The 19,513-nt window shown below is 49.8% G+C and overlaps 1 protein-coding gene across 2 annotated transcripts; it reads right to left on the bottom strand.

The window, feature by feature from the left end:
• nt5c2b (5'-nucleotidase, cytosolic IIb) lies at positions 1-19,206 on the bottom strand. Of its 2 annotated transcripts, none has more exons than XM_062448513.1 (18): positions 19,011-19,206; positions 17,199-17,323; positions 13,985-14,058; positions 9,221-9,338; positions 8,962-9,057; positions 8,333-8,424; positions 8,071-8,128; positions 7,196-7,289; positions 7,034-7,087; positions 6,751-6,834; positions 6,584-6,625; positions 6,347-6,454; positions 5,475-5,541; positions 5,132-5,302; positions 4,506-4,557; positions 3,899-3,959; positions 3,290-3,466; positions 1-3,119 (listed from the first exon to the last, which is right to left on the bottom strand). In XM_062448513.1, exons 2-18 carry the CDS (start codon positions 17,297-17,299, stop codon positions 2,889-2,891), a joined length of 1,680 nt encoding a protein of 559 aa, XP_062304497.1. In that variant the 5' UTR covers positions 17,300-17,323; positions 19,011-19,206; the 3' UTR covers positions 1-2,888. The 2 variants fall into 2 exon arrangements, with proteins under 2 accessions (XP_062304497.1, XP_062304498.1); XM_062448514.1 differs by having other exon boundaries at positions 17,199-17,319.
• Between the last annotated feature and the right edge of the window lie 307 nt (positions 19,207-19,513).

The following is a 19,513-nucleotide window of genomic DNA, read 5'->3' as shown; positions in this document are numbered from 1 at the left end:
CCAAAAAAAGGAACCAATTAGTTCCTTCCCTTCCACGGCCCAAATTGAAGAGCCAATCGAAACAGCTATACAAAACTATGCGTCTAAAATTAAAGTGAGAGCTATGTTTACATATCTGACATCCCAAAAATACATCTTTAAAAGTCCCATTCCATGTCTTCCAAGGCTGTTTTCCTATCCTGCATACACACCGTACTGCATACCATCATGGTTGAGGTATTTCTACACCCTTGTGCTACAGGGCTATGGGGTACATGGGGCTATGGACAGGTGGGCTGTGGGGGAGTAGAGAAGGTGACCTGGTTTACGTTCAAGAGACAATACATTTAGGAACCTTCTTGGTCCCTTCAACAGGATTTTAGACCAAAGCTAGTCTAAATCCAGTGAGTCCAATATATAAAATAATTAGGTGATCTTGAACGTAGCCCCCTATGGGATCTCATAGCAGACAGGCTCCTGTTTTCACAGTGTTTCCAAAATTCCTAACGTGAGCCAGCTCTAGAATACTGTACATTCCTCCACAGACTGGCATAATGCTGCCATCTCTTGGCATAAACCCTCCTTCCTGTCTTTCAGTCCCAGACCCATTCCCGACATCTTTGGTTCGTCGGACACTTCCAACTCTGCCTCGACCCTGCCCCGTAAAAACAGTGGCATCCCACAACTCCCGTTGAAGACGGAAGCGTACGCGCTCTATAGGCCGACCTGCACGGGACCACACAAACAGCACTCTCACACACGGCGCTCCAGCCGAAGCCTACATACTTTCCCTCTTTGCATGCCAAGGTCACTTGTTCCCCATCCCTACACACGGCGCAGGATCGTCTAGATTTACTGCACACACAGAGAGGATGCGGTATAAAAATAAATTTTAAAAAAAAAGGTAAAAGAAGCACTAGATCCAAAGGGAGTTCTCCAGAACAATAGTCAAGTCTCAAGATAATACTGAGAGAAAAGACCTCCGACAACAGCAAGCTTACCAACTTCCTTGTCTAAATACTGCATGTTAGCTGCATGTGTATGTTTGTCCCCCATGCAGGGTCCACCACCTGACTCATATATGAGTCTTTCTCGAATATTTTAATATGTTAGTCTTGGATATCTTTCAACATTTGGTTTTCTTGAATATTTTCCAATACGAGTTTGTTTTTCTTAAACACTGAGCTGTGTGTATAATGTGTAGTATGTGTAAGGATGACTGGAAACTTGGCCTTCTTCATAGATCCTACAGAGGTATTCCCATTAGCATCACGTACTGTGCCATGTATGGCGGTACACATGGTTGCCATAGAGCTTATCTGCACAGCATGTGGTTAACCTTGTAGTACTCTCAGTTGCCTAGTAACAATGTTTGGATTTCCAAAAATGATGTCTGTTGAATATGTCCATACAGTCTCGCTCTCATTCATTCTCTTTCTCTCACTTCACGCGCTCCAATCCAATAACATCACTCTTCATATCACGTCATACCAGGCTGGGGAGGCTTGACGCAGTCTGCCGTGGTTGCACTTGTGCCTCTGTGTAACCCAAATATACACAACTCTGTGCTTTCGCTTGTACAAAAGGATCCCTCTGGTCACAATCATCCAGGACGCAAAAACAGACACTTGGCAGAGACACACTTAGACAAAAAAAGTCGAACAAAACGGGAAGTAAATCGTCGACGACACAATTAAAAACATACGACAACCGCTAAATTGGAACGTCATTCCTACATTGCGATAAAAGAACGTTGCTAGTTAAAACGCACATACTTTCAGCTTAGTACCGGAGGCTGAAACTTTCAGCGCTTTCCCTTCTGAAGAGAACAGTGAAACCATCGACTTTCCGCACGTCACGACACACGTTCCAGACACTGTTAAGACAAGGTGACTCCACCTTGGACCTTCACAATCAAACTGTTGGATGATGAGGTCTTCATAATGGTCGGGGATGTAAACTAAAAGAGAACTGGTCAAAAAGTGCCCAGTCAGTCAATCTGAGTAGTGTGTTATGTTTTGCAACATTTCCCTTCGCCCCCATCAATATATGCACTGTATGCATACAATCAGTGTCCATTCTTTCTGCATAACATTGTTTTAAGTCCCCGATAGCCATCATTGCACAACCGTTTGAAATCAGTCCTGAAATCCAATAAAAAGAAAATAGAAATGTCTTTAAATGAATACAACTGAAACTGCATGGGCGTGAGGGGGACAGTTTGGATGATCAAATGAAAGCACCGTTGCATTGAACGCTTGTCTTGGCCTGATATCTATACATCCTCAGAGCTTTAGTTTAAAATTATATTTTTCTGTAGCTCTCTTCCTCAATTTTTTTACATTTTTATATAAAGATATAGATAGATATATTAATCATAAGTATTGAATTTCCATTTCTCCACTATTGTATTATACTCCATCACACTCCAACTAGGCTTTTTGCCTCCTGTAGAAGGTAAGTCACTCCCTTCAGTGAACAGGTTGGGGGCAGGGGGTCTGGGGGCAGGAGGCAGGGTCTAGGAGGCAGGGGGTCTTGGGGGCAGGAGGCAGGGGGTCTGGGGGCAGGGGGTCTGGGGGCAGGGGGTCTGGGGGTAGGAGGCAGGGGGTCTGGGGGTAGGAGGCAGGGGGTCTGGGGGCAGGGGGTCTGGGGGTAGGAGGCAGGGGGTCTGGGGGCAGGGGGTCTGGGGGCAGGAGGCAGGGGGTCTGGGGGCAGGGGGTCTGGGGGTAGGAGGCAGGGGGTCTGGGGGCAGGGGGTCTGGGGGCAGGAGGCAGGGGGTCTGGGGGCAGGGGGTCTGGGGGTAGGAGGCAGGGAGCACAGGGCAATACAAAAAGGAAAGGAGCCTAGCCTGATCATAGACCGTTCTTCCAAAAAAACACCACTTCCTCCTCCCTCTCTCCTCCCCCTCCTCACTCCTCCTCTTCCTCCTCCTCGTCGTCGTCCTCGTCGTGGCAGTGGGTGATCTCCTGGGGGGTCTGGGGGAACAGGTTGGGGGGCTTGATCTCGCTGATGGAGCGGGTCAGCTGGCTCCTCTTACAGTCCAGCTCGATGCAGTCGGTGCAGTGGCGGTTGCGGGTCGCCAGGGGCGACTCGGCGTCGATGTCCACATGAGCGTGCTCCACCGTGGACTCGTGGGGCATCTGGGGGGGGGGGGGGGGGAGGGGGTAGGAGAGAAGGGGGAGGAGGAGGTAGGGTTGGTATTGTCAGAAGTGCAAAACCGGGGGAGTGTACAGTGTTCAGCTTCTAAACGACTCCCTCGCTCCACCCCTGACCGCCTCGGCCCGCCACGCGGGACGGGACGTGCACTCACCAGGACGTGCGAGGCCCTGAACAGGTAGCTGAAGGGGTAGTACAGGAGGTTGATGAAGGAGGCGGCGTACAGGTCGGCGTAGCGCATCACCTGCGAGGCGAACAGCGTCTGTCTGGAGCCGCTGCGGAACAGGCTGCCCATCATGCCGTAGCACATGTCCATGTCATGGGTCACTTTCTGGAGGAGGAGGAGGCAGAGGACGAAGGCATGGAGGGAAATGTACAATACTGTCCGCTGAGCACCAGGATTATTTATCTGCGTTTTCCAATTTAACTCGTTCATATTTGAACAATTGTTGAGGGGAAAATGACCCCTTATATGACACACAGCAATGAAAGTATCTTTTGTAATACAAAGCTTTTACGTGCATCTTTAAATAAACCACTGTAGCATTATTAGGAATTTATAGTTTGGGTATCTTCATTGGGCTGTTACATGACGAACATGACATGTTCTTATGACGCTAAAACGCACCCCCACCAGATGTTTAACAACTGGTCATGGTAGCATGGGCTTGGGGAACAGGGAACGAGCGCGTGTGTTTGTGTGTGTGTGTTACGGGCTGTTTTCTGTGGTTACCATGGAGACAGGTGTGTATAAAGCCTGTACCTTGACCCTTCTCTGGATAGCGCTGATGTCAGGTCTCTCGTTGCTGCTGCTGTCCAGATGCCTGGAGACAGGGAGAGAGAGAGGGGGAGAGAGAGAGAGAGGGGGGGGGAGAGAGAGAGATAGGGGGAGAGAGAGAGAGAGGGGGGGGGAGAGAGAGAGATAGGGGGAGAGAGAGAGAGAGAGAGAGGGGGGGAGAGAGGGAGAGAGAGAGAGAGAGAGAGAGAGAGAGGGAGGGGGATACAGAACCACAAGGGGGAGTGAGAGAACATAAAAAACGCAATAAAACCAGATAAACAAGATTAACTTAATCCCACTATATATCTGTCAGATGGAGAGAGAGGGAGAGTGGAAAAAAAGACAAGCGTCAGTCAGTATGACAAAGGGCGAGAGAACAGGCAGTGAGGAGGAGAGATAGCGGCAGGGTTATAAATAGCTATCTGTGAACCCTGTTATCTGACGGCCTCTCCGCCGGGGTTCACCCTTCAGACTTTGTTTCCTCTGGCAGAGGATCACACACGCGCACAGCTGCTGCAGTCGAGAGAGAGAAAGAAAGAAAGAGAGCGAGGCAAAGAAAGGGGAAAGAAAGAAAGCAAGTCTTTGTACTCACTTGTAGAGCTCTGCCAAGAAGATGTCCAGTCCCTGCAGCTCTTCGAACAGGGCTGTGGTGAAAGAGAACAGGATCCCAGTCAACTCTCTCTCTCTCTCTCCCTCTCCCTCTCCCTTTCCCTCTCCCTCTCCCTCTCCCTCTCCCTCTCCCTCTCCCTCGCCCTCTCCCTCGCCCTCCCTCCACTCCCTCGCTTCCGATCAATCACTTATGCTTTCTCTTTATCAGGGCCGTTCTTTCTCTCCCTCTTTTGTTCCCCCTGTCACTCTCTTCACATCCCTCCTTCCCTCAACCGTCCCCTCATTCACTCTCTCCTTGGCATCGGGTCACGAGCTACTGAAAGCTTTACGAGCGTGTCACGGCTACGATGACTAATATCATCATTATCTCTGTGTGTGTGTGTGTGTGCGCGTGTGCTCATAAGCGTTTACAAATATGCCAGTATGTACGGCATCTTTATGTGGGTTGTGACGAGGTGTCAGATTGCACGTGTGCGTGTCTGTATGCATGTGTGAGTGTGCGTACCCAAGTGTGTGTGTATGGGTGTGAGAGTATGTGTGTGAGAGTGTATGTGTGTCTGTGTGTGTGTGTGTGTGTGTGTGTGTGTGTGTGTGTGTGTGTGGCCTCACAGCTCTTGTCGGTCCACACGTGCAGCTCCTGGGCCAGCTCGGGGATGACCAGGAAGGTCCTCCAGCCCTGGCGCTTCTTAGACTTCAGGATGTCCCCGAAGATGTGGTCCCCGATGTAGACGATGTCCTTCCCCTTGGCCCCCAGCAGGTCACACACGATGTCCGAGGAGCCTGGGGGAACGCACACACACACACACGCACGCACGTCATTTCTGACCCTCCCCAACCCCCCTCTCTTATTGACAGTGGGCGATCCACCTTTCCGGGTTCCTTCATGGCGTATTGTAAGAGGCAGGAAGGGACTGAGAGGACAGGAAGTGAGGGACCCTGGTGTGTGTCTCACCTCCAGAGTAGACGATCCCATGCTGCAACGGTCCCGTGTAGGTGCCGATCTTCAGACGCCCTGTCGTCTGCGACACACACACACACACACACATTACATAACATTTAGCAGACGCTCTTATCCAGAGCGACTTACAGTAAGTACAGGGACATTCCCCCCGAGGCAAGTAGGGTGAAGTGCCTTGCCCAAGGACACAACGTCATGTGGCACGGCCAGGAATCGAACCGGCAAGCTTGATTAATAGCCCGATTCCCTAACCGCTCAGCCATCTGACCCCTACACGTGTTGGCCGGTGTGTCAGGAGCCCTCTTCTAACCTCCTCAGTTCACATCCGTACACATCATCTCACATCATCAAGGTTCCCATCTCCCCGGTTCATCTGTTTAGCCGTTCAACGAATCTCCAGCGTGCCTTTCCTCGAGCCCATCAGCCTGTACGTGTAATCCAGGAGATCTCTGTGACCCGTGTGATAAGTGGCGACTCGTGCTAAGTAGCTACGCACGCTAGCTGGAGGAGCGGCTCTTCACTTGTTGGCAGAGAGTGGAGCCCAGCTGTCGGTCTCTCTCCCTCTCTCTCCCTCTCTGTCCCCCTCTCTTTTTCTCCCTCTTTCCCTCTTTCTCCCTCTCCCCCTCTCTCCCTCTATCCCTCTCTCTCCCTCTATCCCTCTCTCTCTTTCTCCCTCTCTCTTTCTCCCTCTCTCTTTCTCCCTCTCTCTTTCTCCCTCTCTCTCTTTCTCCCTCTCTCTCTTTCTCCCTCTCTCTCTTTCTCCCTCTCCGTGCAAGTGTTCTGTCTGTGCTGGCCCAGCTGTGTTAGTCCCAGTAGGAAGGGATGTTTTTCTGAGTGTGTCTGTGTGTGCGTGTGTGGAGCCTCACCGTGTCGACCTGTCTCAGCACCGTGCCCTCTGCGAAGAAGAGAGGCTTCCTGGCGTCGACCAGGATCAGGTCAAAGTAGGACTGCCACGGCCGGTGGGCTGTGCCATGCTGGAACACACACACACACACGTCAATGCAGACGGTATACAGTGTCATGTGTCAGCGGGTTCCTTTGGGTAAAATGTGCTGATTCAGAGCTGTGCCCTGACAGGTAGAACACTCCGGGTGTCGTCTTACCTTGGGGCCGTGAGGAAAGTCAAACAGGTAGGTCATGATTTTCTGTGGGAGAGAACAGGACGATAATCGAGGAACTGTTAACACGCAGCCCACACACTGCTGTGCTGCGCGGGTGCGTGTCTGTGTCGATATGAGCGTTGTGTCAGTGTGTGTGTGTGTGTACTCACGTCAGTGTATTTGTAGTCACTGTTGGTGGCCAGGAAGACCTTGGCGACCTCGTTCATTCGGCTCAGAAGGAGAGGCAGCTTCGCCTGCAGGACACACACACACGGTAAGAATGCCGCACAACAACAGGGAACACCAGACTCTATTATAGCTCCGTGGACCAAACATGGACCTGGGGTGTGTGTGTGTGTGTGTGTGTGTGTGTGTGTGTGTGTGTGTGTGTGTGGGTGAGTGGGTACGTGTGTGTGTTCTATGATGGTGGTATAGGTGTGTGTGTGTACTTACATCTCTCACAACATACTTCTCCAGGTTCTCCACAGTCTTCACCTTCAGTGTTCCCTAGACGACCAGAAAAAAGAGTAAATCAAATAGAAAAAAACAGAACATATGACAACAATGTGCATACCAGAACCCATCAGAACCGCGGCCCCGAGTTGATCAACACACCTTGAAGTGGACCCAGTCGACGGCGTCACGGACGTCCTGGAACATGCTCTTGAAGGACATGAAAAGATCTCCATCCTTGAAACCGCTGTCACAGCTGAGGAGGGGGTGGAGGGGGCGGGAGACACATACACACACACACACACACACACAGCCGAGTGGACAGGCTGCAGTTTTACACACGCCAGGGCAATGGTTCACGACATGTTGTTCGTTTTCTTTTTTTTTTTTTTTTTTTTTTTTTTCGGTTTTTGTTTGCTTTTAAATGGGATAGTCTTCCCTTGTTGGAGGTGTCCCAGCCAAACAGGAAAGCATTCTGCCCCTAAAAGACCAACAGGTGGTTTCAGAGAACAAGGAACATGCAACCATTCCAGATCACACACAAATCAAACAGTTCCTCGCTAACGATATAGTAACTGGAGCCCTGGGAACTTGGCACAGTAACACTGAAGATAATTATTTATTGATGATATGACATCATAAAAAATATATATATAATTATACAAAAATAAAAGATTAGTCATTACATGATTTTATGATCAAATTAAAGTAATCGAAGAGCATCTTTAGCATTACTTAACATGCAGACCTGAGAACAATTAGTATGCGGTGGTTGTTGAACTACAGATATCCGTTAAGGTGATTATAGTAAACCACGCGACAGCCCTTTGCTTAATATGACAACACCCTGATTCCTATCTCATAAGAAACATTCTTATTGGCTAACAGAGTTGGAACCACCCATGCTGGAGGGCTTTGCTGCTGACTCATTGGCCAATAACGGTGTCTGACACCCTTGCCAGTGTTGCCATGCCCAGGTATGCGTTACGCCACTCAATCAAACACGACAACAGACCATTCAAACTACGGTTCCTTACCTGGCATATCTGTCACAGTTTGAGAAAAAGTCCACCAGACAAGCGAAGAGGTAGGTTTCTGTCCATAGAAGGAACAAGGTATAATAATAAAACAATTATTTAATTTACTTTAAGGCCAAACCGGACCATCTAAACACGTATAAACACGTTGGCCAGGGTGTAGCACATCGGTAGTGGAAACATATTGGACGCTTCCCAGGTGACGCAGGCGGCTAGCGAGCTCGATAAACTGGTTTTGTGTCAGCTGTGTTAGGACGGGCACCTGGCAGGTTGAACAGAGTGTTGAGGATGTAAAAGCGCTCGGTGTCGTCTCGCTGGATGAATTTGTTGGGGTACAGCTCCCGTATCTCAGGCCTGGGGGGGGGGGGGGGGGTCACACAGCAGTTAACCGTCAAACTATTACAAAAACTGAAATGACTCAATTGAGATCCTACCCACATGGAATACAATAATCGATATGTAGGGCAGATCACATGGTTTGGGGAAGGAGAAGAGAGAACTAGTTTGGGTGAGGAATGTGAACTGGTGGGATGAAGAAAGAGAGAAGTGTAGAGGAGAGAGAGGTGTAGAAGAGAGAGAGACAGAGACAATGAGAGAGAGAGGAGAGAGAGGTGTCGAGGAGACAGAGAGAGAGAACGAGAGAGAGAGAGGTGTAGAGGAGAGAGAGAGAGGTGTAGAGGAGAGAGAGAGAGAGGTGTAGAGGAGAGAGAGAGGTGTAGAGGAGAGAGAGAAAGAGGTGTAGAGGAGAGAGAGAGAGAGAGAGAGAGAGAGCGAGAGGTGTAGAGGAGAGAGAGAGGTGTAGAGGAGAGAGGTGTAGAGGAGAGAGAGAGGTGTAGAGGAGAGAGAGAGAGAGAGAGAGAGGTGTAGAGGAGAGAGAGAGAGAGCGCTCACCCTCGGAGGAAGTTAAACCCGTGGACACACACCAGGATGTTGCCGTAAGCGTCCACCTTCAACAGGTTCCCGTACATGGTGTCAAACACAAGACCCCTGAACACATGGACGGCAAGCAAACATGACATTGTCTTTGCTCATGTGGGCTAAAGGAAACCTAGTCGTAAACAGTCAGTAAGAAACTCAGAGAGAAATGTATATCCTGCACGGCCCGCGCGCCGCGGTGACGGGGCGAGGTCGTGCCCTGGGATTGGCTGACCTGGTGGGGAAGGAGGGGTCGTAGACGAAGCTGAGCAGCTCCTGGGGGTAACCGATGGAGACGAGGCGCTCCACGGTCAGCTCGAAGCCCAGCGACTCGTACTCTGGAGACTTGTACACTGAGGGGGAAGAGGAGGAAGACTCTGGGAGGAGGGGCAGACTGGGCGTCAGACACGGACCCAACGGACCGCGCGGGCGCTACAAGCTAAGCATTCTTCGCGGGAGGTGCGCGTACGACGCAGGTCATTAGGATGGCGGTGTTGGCGGAGTTTGCGGTGTAGTCGAGCCTTGTTGTGACTGTTTGACTGGCTGTTTTGATTACTCAGGCGGAGAGATGGTCATAGAATGAGCAATGGCACACCTATTAACCCTAGTAACAATCACTCAATATGGAGCCTTACATTAGGCACCCTTAGGGGTCAGAGGAACAAGAATGGACGCAAATACGTATACACACACACACAAACAACACTATCAAAAAACAAACACCACATGACCCATCTTTGCCTCCATCCAAGGGCCGGAATGTTCTGTGAAGTAATCCACAGAGATCTGTTTGGATGAAGAAGAACAAAAAAAACAAAAATGGACTCAACTATCGACACCCTTTCTAATGAGCTCAGTTGAGACCCAGTGAAATTTCAGAGACAAAGGCCCAAGGCCTGGCCCTGACCCAGGGTGGGGGGGGGGATTGACCGTGGATTAAAATGATAGCTGACACTGGAAGAAGGACTTGTCATGTGTTATTAATACAAAATGGGGGGGGGGGGGGGGTTAGTAGAATGTGTTTGTGTCCGAGTGTGAGGATGAGGGACAGTGTCTCTCTGAGTGAGTGAGTGAGTGAGTGAGTGAGTGTGTGTGTGTGTGTGTTAGTTACTTGGTATTGAGTTCACACAAGTTGCAAGCGGACCACAGGAGGGGACGGGTTGGCTGATGCTGTGAGTGAGGACAATGGGAGCTGGAACGGAGGCCGACACTGGAGAAATAGGCAAACATCTGTGATCTAGTACCCAACCAGAGTGGAGCAGAGTGTGTGCGCGCGCCCACATACTCAAGAACTCTTGTGTGTCTGTGTGCCTAGACGTGTTGGTCCCCATGGTCGCCCTGATAGCTAGTGGAGGGGTCGGCACAGAGCCCAGAGGAGCTACAAGCCCCGGCCGCATTCCTCCATACAAATAACCTGCTCTCTCCCCCCCATCCCTCCCTCCATTTCCCTAAGCTCTGCGCAGCTACAAAGAAACCTATTTTGAGTCCTTTCCTCTCCATCACCTTTCCCATCATCACTCTGTCTCCTTCCCTCTCTCCCTCCCACTCTCTCTCTTTATCCCTCCCCCCTCTCCCCTTCTCCCTCTCTCTGGATAGCTGGGAGGCTCCTTGCCTCTCTCCCCCCCCACTCTCTCTCTGTCTGTCCCCTCCCCCCTCTCCCCTTCTCCCTCTCTCTGGATAGCTGGGAGGTTCTCAGAACGCTGACCTTGGACTGCTCTGGCTCATCCTTTATACAGTCACATACTCACGCACCCACCTGGCAAGGCTTCCCAAAGGTTAACTATATACGTGTCAGTCAGGCTCGCCTCATTGGTCAGCCAGGGTGTTTGTCACGTACCGCCCGGAGCGCACCACCCCACCCCGACCGTCTAGCCCCACAGGCATTACCGTGACGCTAAGCGGGCTAACAGGCTCGGCCCAAACCAGCCCTGTAAACAGCCGGCCCGTACAATGTGGCATAAAAAAAAATACAAAAACACTTAGCAATGCGCTGGAGGCTTTTTGAGAGAGAGCTTTTGAGTCAGCAAGCGAGCGAGCATGTTTGCATAGTAAGCAGCTGATGATCGGACAAGCCATTCTCATCGAGGCGCGGCCATCAAAAATAAATGCGTTTCCTGGCGGACGGGCGGGTTGGGGGGAGGGTGGAGCCCGCCGCGAGGGGAAAGTGACAGATACTGCGTTGAGGTGTGAAGGCTAAGGTGGCAGGTCACTGTCAACGGAGGCTTCTGGAAGCCCACAGCTTGTGTGCACGGAGAGATGCCCGCTGACCGTTGCTTAGCAATGACCTTGGTGATGGTTTATTGGGGCCCCGCTCAGTCCAACCCCCCCTCCTTCTGTACACGAACGCTCCCATTTCACCCACACACACGGCCAGAGGGTCAGCCACTCTAGACATAGGGATCTGTTACCTCCTCCTCTCCTGATGATCTCGTTGACAGATAATTACATACGCTCCTGAACTTATACTTGCAGCTCCGCGGAGCGTACAGGGGAAACATGAACGCGTGTGTGTCGGTGTGTGTGTGTGTGTTTGTGTGTGTGTCGGTGGACGTTACCAAGCTTGAATTTACAGCCCCGGTCACTTAAGACCCAAATGTAAGAGTATACCGGCCCTTCCCCCTACCCACCTCAGCGCAGGGTAAACAACCCAACTCATCCTACTACCACGCCCATCTATTTTCTCTTGACTGGCTGCCCTACATACAGTACCTGTCAACCTGGCTGGCTGGCAAGCTGTCTCCTGGCTGCTTTTTATAGGTTGTCCGACACCTAGTCTATTCCAAGGATGTCACCAAGCCTAACGGTCTCTATTAGCCAGGATCACCTTGTCATTTTCTTGATTATGAATTAGCCTAGCTTGCTCCATGCCAGGGGCTAAACCTCACCTAAAAACAAACTTATAAATAACTTAAGCTGCCCTGAAAACGACACAATAAATGGGCCAACCCTCCTCCAAATACCAAGCAGGATGAACGGAGGATTTCACCCGCTAACTTAACTCCGAACCCGGGTTAAGGCGGAGGCCTTCGCCGAGCAAGAGCATGTTGGAGCAGATTGGACTACCTGTTCCGCGGCTCCAGAACATTGACTGCAGGTGTGGCGGGGTCGCCGAGGGTATCTGGTTACCAGGGTGGTTTGCAGGAGGGCAGGGGGTGGGAGAGAGCCAGATTGACAACATCGGTCACGTAAAGACAGCTGTGGAGCTGTCAGCAGCTAGGTTGGAATGGAGTAAGGTGACCTTTGACCCACAGGGAACGCTAGGTGGCCTGCTTAGCATGTAGGTAGGTTACTACGGTCTGGTTACCATGGTAACTGGGGGGGGGGGGTTGGATGTGTGACGATACATAAAAGTCCATTGTGATGTCATACCCGCAATACAATGAATCAACCGGGACATTTGCATTCATCTATGGTTGTCCTGTTTGGTCAATCTGTTATGTAGCCTAGTATTCGTATTAAACTGAGACACGTTTGAGGTGCCATCAGTCGACAAACTAGACCTAGCCTATGACCTCACCGCCTGTAGAAAGTAAACAACTGCAGTCATCTTAGATAAAAAGTTCCAATGACAGGCTCCCATCTCCTAATGACCGCGCTGACATGCCGACCATGTCCGTTCTAACCGCAAGAGGAACCCTGCCCCTGTGGGCCATGAGGTGCTAGGGATGTCATCTAGAGGCTTTGCAACCGGACTCGGCCGCACCGAGCGAGACTTGATACCCCCTCTCCGGTCCTGTAAACATTGTCACTTGGTTATGGTCGCCCATAAAGGAGAGCGTGTCAACAGCTGACCCTCCTTAAAAATCTCTCTACCCCCGGGCTTGGAGCTATGGAGGGGGGGGGCAGGGAGACCGGGGGGGAGGGGGGGGGGGAGACACCAGGGGGAAGGCTTAGAGACCAGGGGGCAGGGAGACCAGGGGGAAGGCTTAGAGACCAGGGGGGCAGGGAGACCAGGGGGAAGGCTTAGAGACCAGGGGGCAGGGAGACCAGGGGGAAGGCTTAGAGACCAGGGGGCAGGGAGACCAGGGGGAAGGCTTAGAGACCAGGGGGGCAGGGAGACCAGGGGGAAGGCTTAGAGACCAGGGGGGCAGGGAGACCAGGGGGAAGGCTTAGAGACCAGGGGGGCAGGGAGACCAGGGGGAAGTTCTGGAGGGTGGATGGGTGCAAGTGATCTCTCTTCTAACGGGATCCATCACCCCCAGCCATGGCAGGGGTGAGCAGTTTCCTTAAAGTCAGGGAAAGGTCTGTATTTTTAGATGCGAGACCAATATACTTTGGTTGAGGCTCCCACTATATTGTAGCTGACTCACTCAGGCATGTTAAGAATCTTCAAAGTGGGGGGGGTCAAGTTTGGAATCTGGGTGAACAAGGTGAGGCACACCGAATCATTTGAAGTGGCGTGGGGGGTCACTGAAAACAGACAATTGGTCAAGAGGGGAACGAGGCATCCATTGACTTCCTTACAGCCAAACCAGTGGCCTAATAAAAAAAACCTGGTGGTACTGTGTAGTTATGCCACTGTGGCGAGGAGTAAGTCAGAGCTGAAGACCATTCTAGGTTCCTCACCCACGTGAGGTCGAAATAGGCCCGTTTCACAGACGCGTTTCCGGTCCTTGTTGTCCCGTTCCGACGGCGGCGACAGTGCCAGGGCACCCCTCACATTCTGAATGCCTCCAGAGGCAGATAGGGAATGGCTTTTCATGTTGTTCCCCGAAGGACAACCTCACCTCACCTCCCCTTGCCTGTCCTCTCCTCACACACACACACACACACACACACACGCGGACAGCCTTATCGAGTGACACGCGCGCTCGTTCCGACCGGCGTGCTTTGTCAACACGCGAAAGGGAAAATCAATATAGCTGACGAGTTGCTATGCCAACTGGGGAGCTGACCGAGTCAGCCTGTTCAGGAGCGACTGACGCTGTGCTGGGCGGGTGCTTCGGAGAGGGTGGGTGGGGAGGGTCGGGGCTGCGTGGGTGGGTGGACTTGCGCTTACCTGCTAAAGTGTAATCCATATCAAAGCCGAAGCACTTGATCTTCTCCATGGCCAAGCTTCTGTTGACGAACACCCTGCAGCAGGGCATACACAGGAGGGCAGTTAGAACAGGACTGGAAAGAGGAACGGCCCCGCCCCAGTCGAGGTAACAGGTGGACGCACGACGTCATCGAAATAAATGTACGAAGAAAAAGTTAAGACTAGCGGTGACGTTTCACTGGGGAGCTACATAGCTGCTGGGAAGGAGAGTGCGGTTATTGTTCACAGTTGAACGTGTCAAAGCTAGACTGGCAGGCAGGCAGGCAAGCTCCCCTTGAAGGAGCCTTGGCAGCACTGAGGCAGTAGGAGCTGAGCCTGGCATCGCTAACGTCCTCTGAGCCAGCTCAACTGTCAGTGGTGGTAAATCAGAAGGAGGGGGGGGGGGGGGGCGGGACATGTCAGGAGCGGTCTGCATTGTTTACATTGCCTGGCTAACTCCAGGCTAGCTAGCCTCCGCCACACACACCCCCCCCCCTCCCCCTCCCCTCCCCACCTCTGCAAGGCCCGGGTGTAGCGGGTTGACTTAGCTTCGTCGCTAATACTAGCTGGAGGAACTTTAGTACACTGACAGTATTTCTCTGCTCACATAAGACCTGGCTATGGGGACTCATGTCAATAACTCTACCATAAACAGATGATGTCAACAGAAATGTGATCATCTCTAATAAGGTATGTAGATGTTTCCAGACACACAACTACAGTATACTCAAGTCTATTCAGAAATTTGGATTCGGAAATATTTGGATATTTCGGAAATATCATGGATTTACAAAAAGGCTGTAGTCTTCAGCTTGGACTCAATATGAACTCATTAGAAAATACCCCAGCTTAGTGCGTTCCAACACACCAAAAGTCCCAATAATACAAAATATCACAAAACACTGATCAAACATATATATAAAAATAAAATACCGGTTACAAACACAGTCTTACCTGGCAGCAGACCCATAGTGAACCAGTTGCCATTTAGATCCAGACCCACCCGAAGACTGGCGATGCATTCTGAACGCGATTAAACGTGCGATTGACCCCCTGTTGGCCTGCCCGGCCCCAGTAAACAGACAGCAACTATAGCCCAAACACAAAGACCCTTCTCTCTTCGCTTCCTTGCCATTCACAGGGTTTTTTTCCCCTGACTTGTTGCAAAAACGATTGTGACCTTTCCGCTTCATTCTCTGTTGTCGCCTGGTTGTTGTTGGGGGGGGGGGGGGGGGGGTTATTTTTAACTTTGTTTGTTTGTTTGTTTGTTAGCCCTCAAAGACATCCAGAACAATCAAAAGTCAGGTGGAAGCAGGTTGCCACCCTCTCTTAGGGAGGAGGTTGTTTTCACTGAAGGAAAAGTCCCATGCGACGCCTTTGGCTTGAGAATTCCTTCAAACCAATACTAGGATCTTTAAGTTCAGGGTAGACCAGAGTATTGTTCTGTGGTATGGGAAACACTGCATAGTCTTTGAGTAGGGGAAAACTACAATCTCTCAAACCATATTTCAGGAGTTCGAGTCAGTCTACTTTTTATGTCCGTGCTATAATCATAACCTTTTCCTACAGAAAATAAACAATGTAAAACGTGCCTTAATGAGTCATTACCACAGTTATATCTTTATAACTTTTGTTTTAGGCTTACTATCAGCTGAATAATGAGCCACCGTTTCTCTGTATTGAGAATCAAAGTACAAAAGGTCTTGAAGTTCATGGGGCCTTTATGTGAACTACTATGAAACCGGTCCATGTTCAGGTAAATAGTGGACAACTGGCTACAAAGGTTGCACAAGTGGCGGCATGCCTGCTGAGCTGTTATTGACAAAATGTGTGTGTGTGTGGGGGGGGGGGGGGTGTGTACAGGGAGAGGCAATCCTAGAGTCCTCCTCAACTTGGAACCTTTGCTGACAGGGGCTTTAAAACGGCCATGTGAGCAGGCCCACAGAGAACCCTTCTTTCAGTCCCACCACAGTGTGACAATCTGGACGGATTTTTCTTTCACAAGCCTCTTATCTTACGTGTGGAGGACCCCCACCACCACCACCCCCCACCACCACCCCCCACCACCACCCCCCCCTTCAACGGCAGTGATTAGGTTAAAGGAGAAGAATCCAGCACTGCTTCAGAAGGAGATAGTGTGTGTGTGTGTGTGTGTGTGTGTGTGTGTGTGTGTGTGTGTGTGTTTGTTGATCGTTTGACAGAGGAGGGACAAAGATAAAATAAATTGACAGCTTTAGAGTTGCTGTGACTAAATTATACAATGGAATGCAACTCCACCTCCAGCCAACACACACACTTTTAGTACGGGTTAGACATTGCACAACAAGCCGGCATTTATCACCCTCAAATGGACTTCATTCCCTCCTCTGGCCCAACACTCAGTGAGGCTGGCCACGGGGCTTGTCCTATCATTAGATAAATGGACCACAGTCCATCTATTTTAGTGGTCTCTCATTTTCCAATTACTAAAAGTAAATTACTTAAAAGTAATTTTCTGCCAAAACACTGTAACCTATTTTATGAGTGGATGATGTCTTTTTTGATGTCAATCAATTAGATGATTTATTTATCGAATTTGGACATGGAGGAGGCGATAGTTTGTGTCACACTCAACAGGAAGTTGGTGCAACGGTTGTGGCTTTCAAGGGCCCCTCAGGCAGGAAGTGGGAGTTCAAATCCCCAGAGACCGGAATGTGTGTCAACCGAATTAGTGCACACTCCCCAGAATCATTATGGGTTTTTAGAAAATATATTAATCTAGGACTAGGCTATACAGACCCTTTTAGTGACCTAACAAAATCCACCACTAAGTAATGAACAGTTGAACTGTTTTGCTTAAAGTCATTGATTTAAAAAAATCCTACATTTGAGTTGGTTGGTCAAAGAACCACAACCACTTGCAAGGGACAGAAGCACTGTCGGGGACTTCCCTATTAGAGCAATCCTGTGGGCTCAGGGTAAGCTAACGGTTACTGAAGCACTCATGTCAACATTCACTCACGTCATCCGGTTTTGCTGTGGACCAGTTGACACTGACAGAGCTAAGAGCCCTTTGTAGAACCTGCTAGTATGAACTTATCCTATGGAGTATCTGTGATAGCCTAGCTAGCCCAGTTAGCATCATAGCATTCAGCGTCATGGGGCTGTTCAGTGATGCTGGCATGACTAGTGGGGCTAATGCTAACGCAGCGCATACCTGTGGTAGGCCTCTCTCCTGTACTTCTTCATGGCCAGGCCATCCATGTTGGCCGGGAGGTCTGCATAGTTCTGCAGTCTGTCACTCCAGGAAGTGGTCATCTTCAAATCCTCTCAAAGGGCTGTCTAGAAAGGAGCAGAGAAGGACAGAGAGACATGATGGCAGGTTCTGCCTTCACAGTATTCTGTGAGTAATCTGAAGGTTGCCGGTTCGATTCCCGGCCGTGCAAAAAACGTGTGCAAGGCACTTCACCCTACTTGCCTCGGGGGAATGTCCCTGTACTTACTGTAAGTCGCTCTGGATAAGAGCGTCTGCTACATGACTAAATGTATTCCACAAGGTTCCACCAGACGTTGTCAGACGTCTTCAGAACACCTTAGGTTTCATAGGTTCTTGAAACGTGATTGTGTATTGTCATGCAGAAAATGACAGAGAAATCAGAACGGGTTTAACTGTACCTTTTCTGAACCGGGGTGTTTTTGTTCGGTAAACAAAAGAACGACTGAGCCCTACAATCTTGCTTCATCCCTCATTACTCCTTGTTTTAAAGCCTGGGCTAGCTTCATCACTGGAGCTGCACATCACATCAAACGACACACATCCATTCACAGTGTTTCTGTGCGTGACTAAGTAACGACGGATAAAAGTGGATGAATGAAGCCTGATGGATGTAATCATCCTGGGGTGGCTTAATGAATAGCCTGACGTTGGGCAACTCACAAGAAATTCAAAGGCAGCTCTCAGTTGTGAGATGTTTGGGTGATAAAGCCATAGGAGTTTAAGGTGTGCATTAATACCGACACATCAAATTGGATCAAACTTAGCTGCATCTGATGATTTGTAGGGACAAAAAAACGATCTTTCATAAATTATGGAAGCATCTTATTTTATTGTGTAACGTGTAGGTTATAGATTAAACAGAAAAGGCCTTCAGATGCCTGGGAGAAAATGTCATGGTGGAAAAAATTTATAAATAAACGTTTTTTTTTTTTTATCCGTTTCTGGGAAATGTGGGCTATTTCATGGCTGATGGTTTCTCAAATGCAGTGTCTTTTGGGGGCAGGGGAAAATGCTGATGTCAGCTTTAACAGTATAATAACTCCTACAGGCTGGCACACACAAACAGACTGGAGCCTTGAGGGGTGAGGGAGAGAGACTTGTCCCGACAAATCAACACCGTAAAATTAAGTGCTTCAAACCGAAACAAATTGACATCACGTTACGCAGTAGTCAACTAAACTGGCTTTCAACTGGTTCAGTTAAGCACTGAGATGGTGATTTGGTCCCACTGGTTCTACGGGCCATTCTGGACCTCCGACACCAGCTAAACATTAATAGCATTTGAACGATTGGCACTCCAGTCCTGCTTATGTTAATACCGGCAGAGACAGTTCGTTGAGTTTCCAGACAACAATAGCGTGCAGAACAGCTGATTACCACCAGGGCAGTCTGTCAAATCACCTTTCAGATCTTCTGATCTGGCTGCAAGAGCTAGGCCCCGCTGATGCTGCTGTTGTTGTTAGCTAGTCCACCTCAGCCTCCGCTTGCCCCTGCTGGAGAACCAGGTATCTAGAGACTAGTAGTCTATCTACAGTATCAGTAGCTAGTCTGCTGTACGAGAACGGCTAGCTAGCTAGCTAGTATAGCTTGCTGTAATTGCTAACATTTGACACGATTTTTCGCGACTTGTTAAGGTAGTATTCAAAGTCAATCTCTGGCCGTCCCTTTGTTGAAAGAAAAACAAGGACTTGTACGATACAGACAGCTGCAGGAACAAAAGCGGATTTAGTGGACATATTTCTGGATACTCACCTCTCTGTTCAACGATAAAGCAACAACTGCACCGTCAGATAATCTGGGCATGCGCTGCATGCACGATCAAACTAATAGCAAAATGTGGAAAAACGAGAAACGCTGTGTCCTCTCAAAACAAGTAGCACTGTGATGCCTGTACTCTTCAGTTAAAACTCTTTCGCAGTTCTTGCTTCAAGTCGAGCTCCTCTGCTGGTGGTAGTTGTTATAAGATAGTGGGCGGTGTTTTGCTTCATCTTGTATTGGTAAAAGGGGAGGGACGATATGTGTCATACATAGGCCAATGATATGATTTCTTATGAGGGCTTCAACGTTCCTGTCATCAAAGGCAATGGATAAATGAATAAATGAATGAAATCATAAATGAATGTCCGGCTAACAATTCCATAACAGCACAACGGGAGTCAGGTGGCTGAGCGGTTAGGGAATCGGGCTATTAATCAGAAGGTTGCCGGATCGATTCCTCGGCCGTGTAAAATTACATTGTGTCCTTGGGTAAGGCA

Source organism: Osmerus eperlanus, chromosome 22 (genome assembly GCF_963692335.1).
Source record: "Osmerus eperlanus chromosome 22, fOsmEpe2.1, whole genome shotgun sequence".
NCBI classification, from domain to species: domain Eukaryota; kingdom Metazoa; phylum Chordata; class Actinopteri; order Osmeriformes; family Osmeridae; genus Osmerus; species Osmerus eperlanus.
Note: the sequence above shows the minus strand (reverse complement) of the source record. Positions and strands in the feature narration are given on the sequence as shown.

Excerpts from the sequence above, each read along its gene's own strand:
- nt5c2b (XM_062448513.1), bottom strand. The coding sequence starts at position 17,299 with ATGACCACTTCCTGGAGTGACAGACTGCAGAACTATGCAGACCTCCCG. Across the intron at positions 14,059-17,198 it reads AGGAGAGAGGCCTACCACAG|GGTGTTCGTCAACAGAAGCT; the intron begins GTATGCGCTGCG and ends GCCCTGCTGCAG. Across the intron at positions 7,088-7,195 it reads TCGACTGGGTCCACTTCAAG|GGAACACTGAAGGTGAAGAC; the intron begins GTGTGTTGATCA and ends CTGGTCGTCTAG.